The sequence below is a fragment of the Camelina sativa genome, chromosome 1 (assembly GCF_000633955.1).
Source record: "Camelina sativa cultivar DH55 chromosome 1, Cs, whole genome shotgun sequence".
Classification (NCBI taxonomy): Eukaryota; Viridiplantae; Streptophyta; class Magnoliopsida; order Brassicales; family Brassicaceae; genus Camelina; species Camelina sativa.
Window position 1 is genome coordinate 5,785,706 of NC_025685.1, and position 16,635 is coordinate 5,802,340.

Consider the following 16,635-nt stretch of genomic DNA (forward strand, 5'->3'; position numbering starts at 1 on the left):
AAAAAAAAAAAAAAAAAAGAGTCTAAAATCACGAATTGTCTTTATTTGTTTTCGACAACTTTGTATGATTAAGACATTACACACACTTGTATAAAATCTTACGGTCGTGACAGTTCTTAGAAACGGACAAGTGAAACAACACAACTATGAGATGCTCTAAGTATCTAACATACACGCCCTACGCGCTGTCGGAGTTGAACGAGGTACGTACTAAATTAACAGCATATTAACTACATCTGGTGGTATGCTAGCGCACTGGTTTCGGGGCTTCTCTACCTAATCTTTCATTTTCTTCTTATTAATGTTCCTAGTACCGGGTCTGTTCAACCCGACGGTCGTTGTCGCTGAGACACCTTTCTCTACGCCATTTGTATTAGTCCGCAAGTTATAATATATCAGAAATTTTATTTAAAAAAACTACGTCTGGTGGTGAAGTATACAATGATGTATTTTCTCATATGTTAGTAGTTCCTTTAATCATAATATATAAGAAGAAGATTTATATGCCTCCTTTCGTTTACTGCGCTGCCGCAGCTACCTAGGCCCTTTGGGCCTTGCAGTATGTAAAGGTAAGATATTCGAAACAATGTTCTTAAAAAGACATGCAAATTATGGAAGGAGACGTTTCGGAAACGTGGCACTATTATATTGAAAGGAGTTGAAAAGAAAGTGGGTGATTCATTGTTTCGTTTTAGATCGTGTGTGTTTAATTCATTATTTTGGGATGGTTACAGAACAATCGGATATTTGATTCCTATATGTGTGTGAAAAGGAACAATTTTACGACCTTACGATTAACGAGTACCAAACTCCAAAGTGCTTTTGCTGCATATTTATGTACTTATTTTTTTTTTTGGGTGGCACTTGCCACTTGCATGTCTTTATTTAATAAAACAACAAAAATGGAGAAAAAACATTTACATTTAAATTCTAAACCAAAAGAAAAAACAAATGAAATATAAAAGACCGTACAACTTGATCGATTCTTGTGTTAGACAATATAACAAAAAGTATCTCTCAAAAATAAACTTTTTTAATGCAAATCTATATATATATAAAAGAACAGAAACCCTAAATATATTGTCTTGCTTCTTCTCTTCCGAGGCTCCGCCATCACTGATTCACCACCACCACCGTTCCTATATCAAAGAAAAAATATATACAAGGAAAAATAACAACGACATAATTTAAAAATTACAACAGTTAACGCCATGCACATGCGCATCATATATTAGTAGCTTCAAAGATAAACAATACTTAAAAAGTACTTAAACGTTCACCACATGTCCAAATAGCATCCTTTATCCTATAAATCACAAGTCATCTGTCTAATTAAATGAAGTCACATGAGATTTTATTTTATTTTTGATTTAAATTTCATATAAAAAAATTCTGAAAAGAAATCGAAATCGTGGCGAGAAAAAAAAAACTAAACAATAACCAAATTTTCTAATAAAAATCCCTAAATTTTCTATCCCACAATCACCACGATCTCTACATCGCAGAAACTGTTTCATCTTCCTCTATAAATTTAACTCACCATGAACTCAAAACTCATTTACTCAAGTAAAGCAAAGTTTTTTTTTTTTATATTTCATCTTTCACAATCTGTTATGTTGTTTATGTTTCCAGAAAATTCCAGAGATATATGCATGTCTCGATCGGCTCCGTCTCCGACTTGAAAACGTCTTCAGCCTCTTCTAATTACCGTGGATGTTGGCAACGAGTTCCTAAGTAACCTATCACTGGTAATAGGACTGTGAGCACAGCGACGGGAGATTGGAAAAGCTAGCTTCCAGGTGAATTAGAATATCATTTTCTTTCATCTCGTGGGAATTAAAATCTTATTGTTAATTCAATTTTTCAAGATTTTCCAATCATTTTCTATCTAATTTGAAGGCAAAAAAATCTTCGTGAATGGAAGGAAGTGGAGGATTGGAGAAAAGTGGTTAATAGTATGGAACATATGCTTTCCATGGAAGGGGCTTGCATTTTCGACAGTGTATAGGAATTCGAAGGTACTATTATAATTGATTAGTTCATTCAGCTTCCCTCATTGTCTGCAATAGACATTTCCTTGCCATGTACTGTTTTTACTCAATTTGAAGTCATTGCTATGTGGAAAAAAAATTGAGATGACATAATTAATTAGATTTTAGAAACAAATCCACATATTGAACACAAATGCACAATATATACGGTATATAATATACCCGTTCACTTTGTGATTGTTTGTGGCAGGCAAGAACATATGATGCCAAGGCGCTCTTCTTCTCCGGTGCATCATACAACGCAAATGTATATGGAATCTTTACGTTTGTGAGCTCTTTGACTTACCACGGGCTGTGAAGCATAATCTTACAATCGGAGAACCAATCATCGATGTCTAAATAGTGTTTTTTCATCACCATAGGACTAACGGGAGTCTCAGACCATTTTTTCTAGCCATAAGAGATCACCATATACGAGTAATCTCTTGATCACTACCTCAAGCTGTTCTATTATTTATTTTTGTGTGTTGCATATCAATTGATCCACAAAAAATAAAAAACACACACACATACACACAAAATTTATTCTCAAGTACAAATCTAAAAATCCAATGTATGCATGAAAAGGTAAATTTCTAATTCATACAATTTCTTTATTTTTCTATTTCTCGATTCTTCTAAATATCACTATATTCTACTTCTATGACCTCTATTTAACAAGTCTTGTTAACATGCAAAAGTTTTCTTGGATCAGAAGAAGTAGGGTTTACCTATCTCGAAGTCGAGAGACAAAAGGAGTCATAATGAAATAATCAAGGTTTTTTTCCTTCTATCTCTGATTCTCTCATGTTAGCATTTAAAATCTCTTTTTTTTCATATAGCTTTTGTATGCTTTTGTTTATAGCTAACATATGATTAGCAGTTATTAATAATTCAAAATTGTTTGTATGGCTGTGATTAGATTATTTAGACAACGAGAAAACTTACACTTTACCTAGGAAATGTGTCATCAAAAAAATGTCATCTGGAAATCAGACACGAAGGAGAGCAAAACACAAGAATGCATCATTGATGGAATTATATATGTAAGTATGGCATTCTATTATTTAATTAGATTAGTTTACTTTCTTGGTTATGTATTAACATTTTTTTTATTTTGTATAGTTCTTTTTCGGTTAATGTTTGTTTAAGTTTTCAAGTAGAAATAAAATTTAAACTTTAACAATCTTTTTTTTTTCCTGTACGTAGTACGGGTAGAATACTAGTAAATACGATAAAACATACACACACACCCGCAAACGGCATTATTAATTAATTGTTCAACATAGATATAGATAGGGCCGGCGGATAACTCGAGAGACAGAGAGGAGATATAGCCGTAGTAGCGTTTCACACTTTCTGTCTTAGGCGCGTCTATTATCCTCTCTGTCTGCGCGATATGCATCCAAGAGCACGACTTTTCTGGAACCAGAGTTCCAGCCATCTTTGCTTCACCCCGAAGGTTTAGCCATACTTGGACGAGATTCTCATGGAGTGCACCGTTAACTTCCAGAATGCCCATCGCCAGTTTTATAAGACCCAAAAAAAAAACATATATTACAAATTAAACTATTAAAAAATAATAACTTAACCCAGATATAATCATTAATTACGTGAACAAAATAGGGAGGGTACAAGAGTAGTGTATCCTCCAAATGCTCAATCATGGTTAATTGGTCGAAACCAAAACGTGTGAGAATGTTTCCATAGCACTCAAAATAATTCCCAAAGTTGTCTGAAAAATAAAACAATTAATGTTAGTCTTTGATTTACAAAATAATTATTATATGTAGTCACACAAAACAAATAATATATATGTAAAAAAATTTATATACCTTCTTGTGCAAGCATAAAATCAAGTAACTCTGCTGCAACCTCGTCATGTGTAGCAACCTCCTTGTAACGTTCCCTATATGCCACACCACACATAAAGGAAAAAAATAAAAATAAAGAACCATAAGTCATGACTCATGAACCAAAATTTTTAACTACATAATATAATAAATAAAAATCATATATAGCAAAGTGATTATACATTATCGCGTTCAGTTCAGCATCCAGTTTGGGTATATTCTTTCCATTTGCAGAATTTAGAAAATGCCGGATCTATAGCAAAAGAGCAAGGAGAAGGAGAAAAAAGAAGAAGCAATTAGCATATTAAATTTCAATAGAAAATTCTAATTAATAAAAAAAATAACAAAGAAAAGAAAACAAAAATTATGACCTCGTCAAGCCTAGCAGCTTCAGCCATTTTTCTTTCTTGCAAGTGTTGTATTACAGAAAGAACACCACCAACTATCGTTTTATACTACTACAGGTTTTACCTAGGTTACAGAAAAAAGTAAAAAAAGAGTTACTACTTACCATGGTAGGTAACACGTGATAACTAATATTGAGAGCTTTAGTAGTTGTTACCACTTTGAATGCTCAAATTAGAAAGTTTCGGTTTTGGACATATATTTGAGCTCTAAACATGCATTTCAGGAAAAGTGGTCCAAAAATATTCTTTGATGCATGTATTTATAAGTTTTAAAAGAAATCGATAAAATATTCTAGACTCTCGCTGAATTTTTTTACTTTGTGTATAGAGTGGGGAAAATGCCGACTAAACTTATCGATCAAATCGAGTGAAAAAAGAAAAAAGAAATGAAGGAAAAACAAATAAAAAATGCAATTATGCACGTAGTACGAAAAGCTGATGATATATACTCCATGTAAGAGCAACAACCTCATAACGGAGCCATGCACAAATCGTAATTATTGTTTAGTCGCTCTTTTTAATACGATCGAGGAGAACATACACAGTTACAACTAGATTTAATTAATGTGTTTTCTTGGTCGTTGATGAAGACTTTGTATAAGATAATTACCGAGTAGTGTTTAACTCGACTACTCGAGAGAGAGAGAGAGAGAGAGAGAGAGAGAGAGAGAGAGAGAGAGAGAGAGAGAGAGATAGAGAGAGAGTGTTTGTTCGGTGAGAAACCTCCAAAACTTAAAATTTTTTAACTTATTTGTGGACTTCTCAGCCAATGAGAATACATGATAACATTAATATCCCACATTGCAATTCGTGCTATAAGAGGGGGCATTCCTTGATGTAAACAGTTATCCCTTTTCTTTCAATTATTTACAGCTGGTGTTTTCCATCAAACAAATTTATCTAGAGAAAATTTGTAAAACTGTCTAATTCCCTATATTTATTTTACTTTACATTGATAACTAACTAAATCAGTACTTAAGTAAAATGAATCATTGTTGCATAGACAATAAAGGTTATTAACGTAATAAAAAATGAAAGATACTTTCTAGCTTTTATAAAGTTGAAAGTGTAGTAGTGTGGTACTAAACATAAAACTTATATAGGATAATTCAGCTTTTCAAAATTTGATGTTAAATTTAGCTTCTGCATAAAACTTGAACATTTTAGCGCATAAACAAATACAAATCTCATAATTTAATATCAAAATAAATTAGTGATTTGTGTAATTTATCACAGAGATGAATGAGAATGTGGTCCAAAAGATGGTGGCAGTGTTGATGCCAATGAACTTCCCCGTTTAAAGGTGGGGAAGCACGGTCACGATTGTTGGTCCGGACGAGGTGGTCGAAGGAAGGTGGCGTTTGGACTCGCTAGATGTGTTATGTGTATAGGCTCGGACAACGTGGATCTGATTTCCTGACCTTACAAGCCACCGTTGAATATATTGTGGATTACATTACTAATGTTTCATTCATCTATAATTATTATATGTTCTGTTTTTTTTTTGTTTCTTTTCTTTTTTATTAATTATAATTGTGACGTTTACAAACTTGTTGTCTAGTTTGAATATGCCTTTCATCTGGCTATATTATTTTAAAATTGTTTTTGTGATTGAAAAAAAAAAGAAGCAACTCATATTTTTGAGCCATATATGGAACAATCATATTCGTGTATAGCTCCTTCTATGACTTATGAGCCAAATTACATTCTACGTCACTTGTAAGAACATTTTCACTATAATCATATTAGACTCTAGCTAGTTGAATTCTTTTTTTTTTTTTTTGTGGCGAAAATGCATACTAAATTTATCAAGACCTGGCTCAAATAGAGAGAACAAACAACAACAACAACAAAAAAAAGCAATTATGCACGTAGTATATATGAAAAACTGATGGTAGACTTCTCTGTAAGAGATACAATCTCATAACGGAACCACAAATCCTAATTATTGCAATTAGGTTTTGCAGATGATAGTTTATTCTTTTGTAAAGCTGATCTTCAGCAATGCAAGGAAATTATCGATATAATCCGCTTTTATGGCGAGACATCCGGATAAAAAATCAAATTCTCAAAATTTTCCATCATGTTTGGAACCGAGGTCCTGTCCCATGTACGACAAGAGATCAAATCTATTGTTGGAATATCACAAGAAGGAGGCATGGGTACATACTTGGGTCTCCATGAGAAGATTCATGGGTCAAAAGCACAAGACTTTGCATTCGTAAGGGATAGACTCCATAAGAGGGTGAATTTATGGACCTCAAAATCCTTGTCCAAGAGAGGCAAGGAAGTCCTGATAAAATCAGTGGCACAAGCAATTCCGACATATGTAATGTCGTGTTTTCTCTTACCAAAAGCTATATGTTCAAAACTAACTAGTGTGATTGCTGATTTCTGGTGGAACAATAGAGCAGATAGTAGAGGTCTACACTGGATCTCATGGGAGAAGATGTGTACTCAACTTTCTGAAGGTAGGCTAGGCTTCCGAACACTAGAAGAATTTAATCTTGCTCTTTTGGCAAAGCAGCTATGGAGGTTGCTGAGATATCCAGATTCCCTCCTTAGTCGTGTTCTCAAAGGGAGATACTTTCGTTATTGTAGTCCGTTAGAGATACAAGTATCCAATCGACCTTCATATGGTTGGAGGAGCATGTTGGTAGCAAAACATGTTCTCTCGTATGGAATCCGTAAGACCATAGGGTAGGGGTTCAACACGTGCATCTGGACTGAACTGTGGATCCCAGATACTCCAGCGCGGCCGCCACAAGGATTAATTACTGAGAGAAACCCCTTGATATGTGTTAACACCTTGATCGACTTCAATACAAAAAGGTGGAAACTGGAGCGTCTTCGGGAACTTTTCCCCCCGAAAGAAATTATCCTTATTTTGGGAATTAAACCAAGCTTAAATGCCTCGAGTGATGGTTATTCATGGACCTTGACAAAGTCTGGGAATTACACCGTTAAGTCTGGGTATGAAGCCGCGAGAGCTATCTCTCGCCCTGTTTGCGACCTCCCTTTTCAGGATCTAAGTGTTACAACACTCAAGGCGCAAGCATGGAAGTTAAAAACATCACGAAAGCTTAAGCATTTCGTGTGGCAATGTGTGAATGGGTGCTTGGCTACATGTCAACGCCTGCATTATCGCCATATTGGTAGAGTTAAAGATTGTCCTAGATGTGGAGCGGAGGAGGAAACTATAAATCATATGCTATTTGAATGCCCTCCAACACGTCAAGTATGGGCCTTATCGACAATCCCTTCCCATCCTATGGTGTTCCCTTCATCTTCCCTATATAGCAACCTCGATTTTCTATATGGGCGTGGTAGAGACTCTGGTGCAATTGATCAAAATTTGAGGACGTTCCCTTGGATGATGTGGTACATTTGGAAGACAAGAAACAAGAAAGTTTTTGAAAGTATATCCGAGTCTCTGCAAGATACTCTGGAGAAAGCCATCCAAGAAGAAGAAGTTTGGAGAAGAGTAAACAATAGGGACATACCATCAGGGTTAGTAGAAGCGGGCATACCAACCCAAATCCCACAAGATTGCCTTGTATGTTTTATAAACGGATCTTGGCATGCAGAGGTGGATAGGAGTGGACACGGCTGGATTGCTTCTTTCGGTGCTAGACTCTTGCACATGGGACTTAAATGTTCGCGTATATCGAAGCCTATCCCCCTTACATGCGGAGTTAGACACTCTTGTTTGGGCTATGGAGTGCCTTCTGGCCTTGAACATAGATAAAGCTCTCTTTGCTACGGATTGTTCATACCTCCTAACGACGACGTCTAATATTGAAGATTGGCCGACCTTTTCATCATAATTGAAGAATTTTATTCATTTCAGAGATAGATTTGCTAACTTTAGTATTAGATATATTCCTCGAGAGAATAATATTCGTGCCGATAAGCTTGCGAAATGTGCAAGAGCATGAGGTTTCTGTTTTATCCATGTAAGCTCGTCAGAACCTAATTGGCTCTCTGTCGAAGAAAATCATCTCTGATAGCTTAATGTATGGGGTTTGATTATCATAATAATAATAATAATAATAATAATAATAATAATAATAATAATAATAATAATAATAATAATAATAATAATAATAATAATAATAATAAGATAGAGGAAAACTTAATTATATAGTTCGAACTCGTCTTAATTAATGTGCTTGTGGTTGTTAATGAAAGACTTTGTATGCTTATGCAACTAAACACGGCTATAGGTTTTACCTAGGTTACAAAAAAAAAAAGAGTTTCTACTTACCATGGTAACACGTGATAATTAATATTGAGAGCTTTAGTAGTTGTAACCACTTTGAATGCTCAAATTAGAAAGTTTCAGTTTTGGACATATATGTTGAGCTCTAAAACATGCAGGAAAACAAAAGTGGTCCAAAAAGATTCTTTGATGGCATTTTTCTTGAACTTACAAGTTTTAAAAGAAATCGATAGAATATTCTAGACTCTCGCTGAATTTTTTTCTTTGTGTGTAGAGTGGGGAAAATGCAGACTAAAATTATGCACGTAGAAAAAAAAAGAGTGGAAAAAAAGAAAAAAAGAAGAAGGAAAAAACAAATAAAAAATGCAATTACGCACGTAGTACGAAAAGCTGATGATATATATGTAAGAGCAACAATCTCATAACGGAGCCATGCACAAATCGTAATTATTATTTAGTCGCTCTTTTTAATACGATCGAGGAGAACATACACAGTTCTATAACTAGAGATTTAATTAATGTGTTTTCTTGGTCGTTGATGAAGACTTTGTATAAGATAATTACCGAGTAGTGTTTAACTCGACTACTCGAGAGAGAGAGAGAGAGAGAGTATGAGTGTTTGTTCGGTGAGAAACCTCCAAAACTTAAAATTTTTTAACTTATTTGTGGACTTCTCAGCCAATGAGAATACATGATAACATTAATATCCCACATTGCAAGTCGTGCTATAAGAGGAGCCATTCCTTGATGTAAACAGTTATCCCTTTTCTTTCAATTATTTACAGCTGGTGTTTTCCATCAAACAAATTTATCTAGAGAAAATTTGTAAAACTGTCTAATTCCCTATATTTATTTTACTTTACATTGATAACTAACTAAATCAGTACTTAAGTAAAATGAATCACATTGTTGCTTAGACAATAAAAGTTATTAACGTAAAAAAAATGAAATATACTTTCCAGCTTTTATAAAGATGAAAGTGTGGTGTGGTACTAAATTTAGCTTTTCAAAATTTGATGTTAAATTTAGCTTTTCAAAATTTGATGTTAAATTTAGCTTCTGCATAAAATTTGAACATTTTTGCGCATAAACAAATGCAAATATAATTTAATATCAAAATAAATTAGTGATTCGTGTAGTAATATTATCTCAAAATTCAATGTATTGTAGTGGGCAAGGCCCAAGAGATGAATGAGAATGTGGTCCAAGATGGTGGGAGTGTTGATGCCAATGAACTTCCCTGTTTAAGGTGGGGAAGCACGGTCAAGATTGTTGGTCCGGACGAGGTGGTCGAAGGAAGGTGGAGTTTGAATTCGCTAGATGTTATGCGTAGGCTCGGACCATGTGGATTTGATTTCCTGACTTTACAAGCCACCGTTGAATATATTATAACTATTTATGTATTACATTACTTTATGTTTCATTCATCTATGATGATTATATGTTCTGTTTTTTTTTTTTTTTTTTTTTTTTTTTTTTAAAAANTTTCACGTTTTCAAATTGTTGTCTAATTTGAATATGCATTTTATCTGGTTCTAGAGTTGTATATATATTTTCGAATAAGATGATTTCTTCTACGTCAGGATAAGTAAAAACCTAAGAAAATCAGTGGAGCTAATTGACGTATTACATATCATGAATTCTTCTTCTATAAAGTATACTCAATGATTCCATATGAAAATCCTACACTAACCACCTAGTATGATTCAAACAAAGTAATTAACAGCTGAAAAAGAAAATTATTTGTTCCTGCAGTTAAACGAAGAAGAATTGTTGGTACTTGGTACATATATATATACACCTAATTTTGCTAATGCACCAAGTTGACGTGAACAGTTGAAACGAAGCTAAAACATGTACATGAAAAAACTCAATTCTCATATAAACTACATGATAAACTGCAAACACACAAAGCAAAAATTCATAATTTGTTTAGCAAAAATAAAAAAACAATTCCTTATCATTTGTCTTAGTTCATAAGGGCATGAAAATCAGAGAATCAAACGAAGATGCAAGAAACAAATTACAAAGTATTGAAAATGGAACTAACTTAATCATCGTTTTCTTCTTTTGTGCCTGGTTGGTTAATTTGGAGTTGCACTAAGCTTGGAACATATGAGCACACGAGTGGGCGATAATACATGCGTGGAGTATTATATCCAAATTCGTCTGGCTTCCCGAGATTCCGAGCCTCTCCGATATTCACAGATTTGAAGTAATGGTCTTCTCCAATTACGTAGGCAGTTTGGTTGCGACATGTCTCGGTTCCTTTATTTTCGTCTAAATCGAAAACCACAGCAACTTTAATCTCCTCGTCAATGAAGAAACTCCCAGCCCGAGAATTAACGCTAGAAACAGAGGCCGAACTCAAAAACATGCTCCAAGAGACGACATCACCGGGATGATCAATCTTATTTGTAACCCAAATCTCCAGTCCGTCGTCACAAATCTCCCAGCTTTGATGTAATACCGCGAGCTTCACTTCTCCGACACAAGACAGAGACACAAAATTACCTGCCTCGTTAGAGTCATACGGAAGAGACAGAGGCAGTCCAAACTTTTCGCTTGTAAAATCAAACGAGACTAGAATATCCTTAACTCTTCGTTCACCCACTTTTATTTTCTTCTCTTGAGCCAAGAAATATGTGTTTCCCTTCAAAGACACGCCACGTTGATGAGACTCTATATCCCAGTCGGGAGTTGGATAAAAAGCCTTCCATGAATCAGACCCAAAATCATAGACTTCGTAACCAAAAACTTGGTTTCTGCCTTGATAATCACCAAAAACCCTCAAAATTTTGTGGTTAGGGTTCTTGTCGTATCCTAAAGCATACCTATCTAACCTATGGAAACTGTTTCTCGGTTGAATCCACCTAGTCTGCCCTAAATAAGGATTCCATACCAAAAGCCTTGAGTTGTCCTTGAGAACGCATAGCAGTAAACCGTCACAGTGAAAGACTTTAGATACCTCGATTTGGTTAAGTAGACTTACTTGCTTTATAGATGGATCAACCAAGTCACCACCGCCGTCGTTTCGGATTCCTTGAAGATCAAATCTCATCGAGCAAACCCTATAATCCATCGTAATGAATCCCAAAAACTGCTTCCTTACTGCTGCTGCTTTTCCAACAATCTGATTCTTAGATAATGAGTTCCACTGCGCTCAGAGATGTCAATGGAACCCTGGGAGTATCTCCTCTACCACATCCTCAGGAAGTTCAGACATCGTCGTCATTCTTCCAAGTTCCAAAAAAAAAAAAAAAACAGCTGTAGTGAAAAAAGATAAAATTAGGAGTGAGTAAATAATTTTAAAGAGATTATGAGTAGTGTGAGAAACTAAAAGGGGGATTAATTCAGAACCAAACCTTTCAGGCCTTGGGATCGACGGAGACGGAGATCGACGTACGGTGGCAACGGCAATTAGAATAGAAAACAGGTTAGGGCTAGATTTTTGACGTTATAGATGGGGATTGTTTTTTTTTTCCTCCAAGATGATAGTATATAAGATTACTAAAAAACAATATAATTTGTGGACCTGTTAGAAAAAAGGAAAACAAAAAAGATTGAAATTTTGTGGATTCCAAAACAAAATAGTTAAAAGGAAACTTTGGATTTTCTGACTTATTTATAGACTTCTCAGCCATTGTGATTATTATTGCTATAAGATGGACAATTCCTTGATATCATTATCACAAATTTACAACTGGTGATTTCCATTTAACAACAATCTTATGGAGAAAATTTGTAACATTTCTGATTAGAATCAGTGACTAAAAATATTTTGATTTATTTCTACGCCAATTTAATAATATGAATCATATTGTTGCATAGAAAATAAAATAAACTTATTAGGGCAAAAATGAAATTTACTTTCCTGTTTAGGGCGAGGTAACGTCGAAGGTGGTCGAAGGAAGGGGGAGTTTGGAGTATTTCTTGTTATGTTTAGGCTCCGACCATGTGGATTGATTTCCTGACCTTAAAGTCTTAAACGCCGCCGTTGAATATAATACTCCAACTTGATGATTTATCTATGATTATATGTTTCGCTTTTCTTTTTTTCAATATGATTGTCATGTTTACGAACTTGATGTCTAGAATTTGATGCCATTTAATTATCATATCTGGCTATCTAGTATTCTACAATTGTTTCTGTGATTAAACCAACAACTCATGTTATCTTTGAGCGATTGAACGATGATATCTTATGACTTATGAGCCAAATTACATCCTCACAAACTCGTTACTAAGAAAACTTGTACTGGAACCATATTAGATTAAGAAAATAAGTATATTTTAGTAACGTAACCAGAAATGGTACTGTACTAATGTTTGACTTCCGTAAAAGAAAATATTGTAATGTGTTTGACAGCAACCAAGCTATACCAAACAGAGTCTTTGATAAATGAACCAGTCAGGGCCAGTCTTTGAATTATGTAAAATCTAATAGTTTTTTTCACAAAAATACTAAAATATAACTAAAAGTTTTTTTTAAAAGTTGTTGATGTATACAAAATGAGACGACGAACATAATTTTGCAAACCCTAATTCCCAAATACATTCAGTATTTTAAAATCATAATCTTTGATTTTTGATTTGATAATAATCCAACAGTTGATAGTATATCATTATAATAAAATAAGGGTTAAAGTTAAGGAGGAGAAAAAATAAAAGCTTACTCAATTACTCAGCACCACCAATGATCACTGTTTTTGTGTAGAATTTTTTAATATTTAGTTTTGTTTGAAGAAATTATAGTAGAATTTAAATCTAATATTTGGAGATTTTCTTGTTAAAAACAGGAAATAAACAAAAACAATGAAAAAAATTTCGACAACTCTTACCCAAAAAAAAAGGAAAACAGAAACATGTGAGTAGAAGACTCGAACTAAGGACAAGCTTCTAAATTCGAGGACACATAACCAACTAACCTACAATTATTCCTATATTGTGTCGCCTATAGTAAATGCTTTGACTGCTTTATGGGTAGACGGGGCCTAAAACCATGTAATGTAACATCCTGTCTTATTAATTAGGGTTTAATGTTATAATTGTCAATTATAACGGGTTGATTAAAAAAAAGACTTGGAACTTTGGATGTATGAACTTGAGTACTTGACCCGTTGACCGTGAAAAGGAGAACGTCGAGCCAATCCTGTCAAAACATATATGGAGCCACACCAGTTACGCACTGCCACGTTGATAGTTGGTGAACAAAAGTCAGTTAAAATTTTGAAAATAGCTCAAAATATTAACAAGTTGGCCTAAATAAATTAAGCGACCGACAAAAGACTTGATATATTGATACAAAATCAGAGTAATAATATATACGACTAATGTAATGGCACACGTAAAACTGAAATAATTGAGTCACTAAAATATTAATACGTCCAGTGTTTTAGTGGCAAACATATTTATTATACATACACCGTATATCTTGTTCCTCTATACTTCCACTATATATAGTCTAGACATATACACCATTAGGGAGAACGATAGAAAATACTTAACCATTAACACAATCCACAAACATGGCAAAGCTCATCCTCATCATCGTCTCCCAAATCCTTCTTCTCGTAGCCCTTGTCTCCGCTGGAAACGGCAAAAACCATTGACAAAAAGCTCCACGGCCTCCGTAAGGAGAAACTGACTCATTTCCGTGTCTACTGGCACGACATTTTGAGCGGCTCAAACCCTAGCGCGGTCGTGATCAACCCTCCTATCTCCAACTCTTCCTTCTTCGGATCGGTCACTATGATCGATAACCGATTGACGACGGAGGTCGCGGTGAATTCGACTCTAGTGGGTCAGGCGCAAGGGATCTACGCTGCCACTGGTCAACGTGATGCGTCTGCGCTTATGGTGATGAACTTTGCGTTCAAGACAGGCAAGTATAACGGAAGTACGATCTCGATTCTTGGTCGGAACGCTGTGTTGACCAAGGTTAGGGAGATACCGGTGATTGGAGGAAGTGGACTCTTCCGGTTCGCTAGAGGTTATGTAGAGGCTCGGACCATGTGGTTTGATCAAAAGTCAGGAGATGCTACGGTTGAGTACAGCTGTTATGTCTTGCATTATTGATGAATATGTCTCTTTTTGTATGTTTAGTTAAAGTTTTTTTATGTCGGCTTTTGCCTGCTTAAAGTNTCGATCGCGATTCTTGGTCGGAACGCTGTGTTGACCAAGGTTAGGGAGATACCGGTGATTGGAGGAAGTGGACTCTTCCGGTTCGCTAGAGGTTATGTAGAGGCTCGGACCATGTGGTTTGATCAAAAGTCAGGAGATGCTACGGTTAAGTACAGCTGTTATGTCTTGCATTATTGATGAATATGTCTCTTTTTGTATGTTTAGTTAAATTTTTTTTATGTCGGCTTCTGCCTGCTTAAAGTGATGCATGATTGTTGAGTGATATTTATGTCTTTTAATAAATTTTGATAACTTTCTTGTTTTTTTTTTTGACGTGATCTGCAAAGACGTTAGGTACGGTTAAAGCTCATTAATAATGTCTTTTAAACAGATGATTGTTAGTCCAAAGCTCAACAAAATATAGAGCAGAACACTGAATTTTTAGTTCTTGAGAATCAATTTTCGACAATCCTTATTAAAAGGATATTGCTTTTCTTCATAAGTAAGCAGAAGACTGAATGATCTATCCAACCAAAGCAAAGCTAAAATAGCGTATGCAAAATCTTGAGTGTTATAATTGTGTTGGGCTTAAATAATAACATCATCGGCCCATACTGTTTTTCTTTTAGTAGAGGATGTATGTAACCAATGTGAATTTTCATTTTGTTATACAACTCTCCTTTTTTATGTGTGAGATCACTTTTATAAATAGAGATGTGTGTGAATGGTTATATAGATGCAATCATGAATAACAACTAACAAAATGGATATAGGTGTGAATGATTTGTAGATTACATGTTGCATATATAAGTTAATTGATTAATAAACCGTCCAGTTACATCCTGCCACGTTGTTAGTAGGTCAACCTAAACTCAGTTAAATATTTGGTTGTGAGTAATCTTATAACGCTTTATAATTTCCAATAGCTTCCTAAAGCGTTTGAATTCAAACACTCCACAGAAAAAGAAAAGAAAAAAGAGGAGAAGTCTCATCATAAATAAATAAAGAAATTCAAAAGTTGAATAACATCTAAATATCACTAACTAAAAACAGAAGAAATGACTAAAATAAAATATTGATTTTTTCACTCTATAATTAATACATAGTCAATCATGTAAGTTCTTCATTTTTGTACGGCAAGACTTACACGCCAAACAGTATTGAACTCTATAGTGTGATGCATTCTTCTCCTTTAGAACAATGTACGTAAGGTCATATGTCCACACCGCTCAATTTTCCTCAGCCTTTCCAAGGAAACGAGGACTGTTTCCAATTTCCAAAAGGTATTTTAACACGTACGTGATGTTGGTTTACAATCAAGAACCCATAAAAGTACATGAAGTTGGCTACAAAATCCCATCCCAAACCAAATACATAAACTAAAACATTTCATACAACTATTACACCTTATACGATACAATCCCACCTAAATACAAAAAAAAAATTGTTGCAAATATCAAAGCAAATGGCTCCGTCAGCTTTTATCTTATAAATACATTTGATTGATAATTTTTTTTTTTAAATCCCATATAAATACTTTTATTGATGGGTAACGTAAATGTTTCACGGCCTCTGCTTATGCTCCACACTAACATCTGTATACTTTTTACCGTGCCTCTACTGAGCCATACACGTGAAGTAAGTCGCTCCATGTACGATGATGCCCTCGCATGCATGAGAGTAAATTGAACTAGAACTCGTCTTAATTGTGTTTTTGGTTATCACTTGAGAACTAGCTGATAAAATTGCAAAAAGAGATTTACTCAAGCAAAGTGTGAGTAAACATGAAGAGATATGGTCTAGTGTCTCACAATCTTCTCTGAGTGACACAATGATAAAGTAGATAGTAAATTGTAGTGTGTTACGTTCAACCACGATACTAGTGTAGGCAGATATAACCAAGTGTAGTTTCATTTGCATACCTTTAAATTTACTAAACTTTTAAATGAAATGTAACGCGCTATTAAGACAAAAAAAAATGGATCAAACTAAAAAAATTG

General features: G+C 34.6%; 2 protein-coding genes, 1 long non-coding RNA gene and 2 pseudogenes across 5 annotated transcripts; 3 read left to right on the forward strand and 2 right to left on the reverse strand.

The window, feature by feature from the left end:
- LOC104778165 lies at positions 1,449 to 2,814 on the forward strand. Its single transcript, XR_766415.1, has 4 exons — positions 1,449 to 1,799; positions 1,900 to 2,018; positions 2,242 to 2,468; positions 2,746 to 2,814. It is a non-coding gene; the product is annotated as an uncharacterized LOC104778165 (long non-coding RNA).
- LOC104778171 lies at positions 3,230 to 4,300 on the reverse strand. Of its 3 annotated transcripts, none has more exons than XM_010502572.1 (5): positions 4,255 to 4,300; positions 4,066 to 4,136; positions 3,866 to 3,939; positions 3,666 to 3,765; positions 3,230 to 3,536 (listed from the first exon to the last, which is right to left on the reverse strand). In XM_010502572.1, exons 1-5 carry the CDS (start codon positions 4,279 to 4,281, stop codon positions 3,533 to 3,535), a joined length of 276 nt encoding a protein of 91 aa, XP_010500874.1. In that variant the 5' UTR covers positions 4,282 to 4,300; the 3' UTR covers positions 3,230 to 3,532. The 3 variants fall into 3 exon arrangements, with proteins under 3 accessions (XP_010500874.1, XP_010500865.1, XP_010500857.1); XM_010502563.1 differs by having other exon boundaries at positions 3,644 to 3,765; XM_010502555.1 differs by having other exon boundaries at positions 3,230 to 3,765.
- LOC104704691 lies at positions 6,449 to 8,038 on the forward strand. The gene is made up of 3 exons (XM_010420735.1): positions 6,449 to 6,990; positions 7,123 to 7,445; positions 7,878 to 8,038. The coding sequence occupies exons 1-3, from the start codon at positions 6,449 to 6,451 to the stop codon at positions 8,036 to 8,038; spliced, it is 1,026 nt and encodes a 341-aa protein (XP_010419037.1).
- On the reverse strand, positions 10,563 to 11,747 carry LOC104704700 (annotated as a pseudogene).
- On the forward strand, positions 13,927 to 14,648 carry LOC104778189 (annotated as a pseudogene).

Bases quoted from the DNA above. Each gene is read 5' to 3' on its own strand.
- LOC104704691 (XM_010420735.1), top strand. From the start codon at position 6,449: ATGGGTACATACTTGGGTCTCCATGAGAAGATTCATGGGTCAAAAGCA. The intron at 6,991-7,122 runs GTAGGGGTTCAA...CAATACAAAAAG, and splicing joins GGAATCCGTAAGACCATAGG to GTGGAAACTGGAGCGTCTTC. The intron at 7,446-7,877 runs GTAGAGTTAAAG...CTTGGCATGCAG, and splicing joins CCTGCATTATCGCCATATTG to AGGTGGATAGGAGTGGACAC.
- LOC104778171 (XM_010502555.1), bottom strand. From the start codon at position 4,281: ATGGCTGAAGCTGCTAGGCTTGACGAG. The intron at 3,940-4,065 runs GTATAATCACTT...TGTGGCATATAG, and splicing joins GCTGAACTGAACGCGATAAT to GGAACGTTACAAGGAGGTTG. The intron at 3,766-3,865 runs GTATATAAATTT...TTTATTTTTCAG, and splicing joins TTTTATGCTTGCACAAGAAG to ACAACTTTGGGAATTATTTT.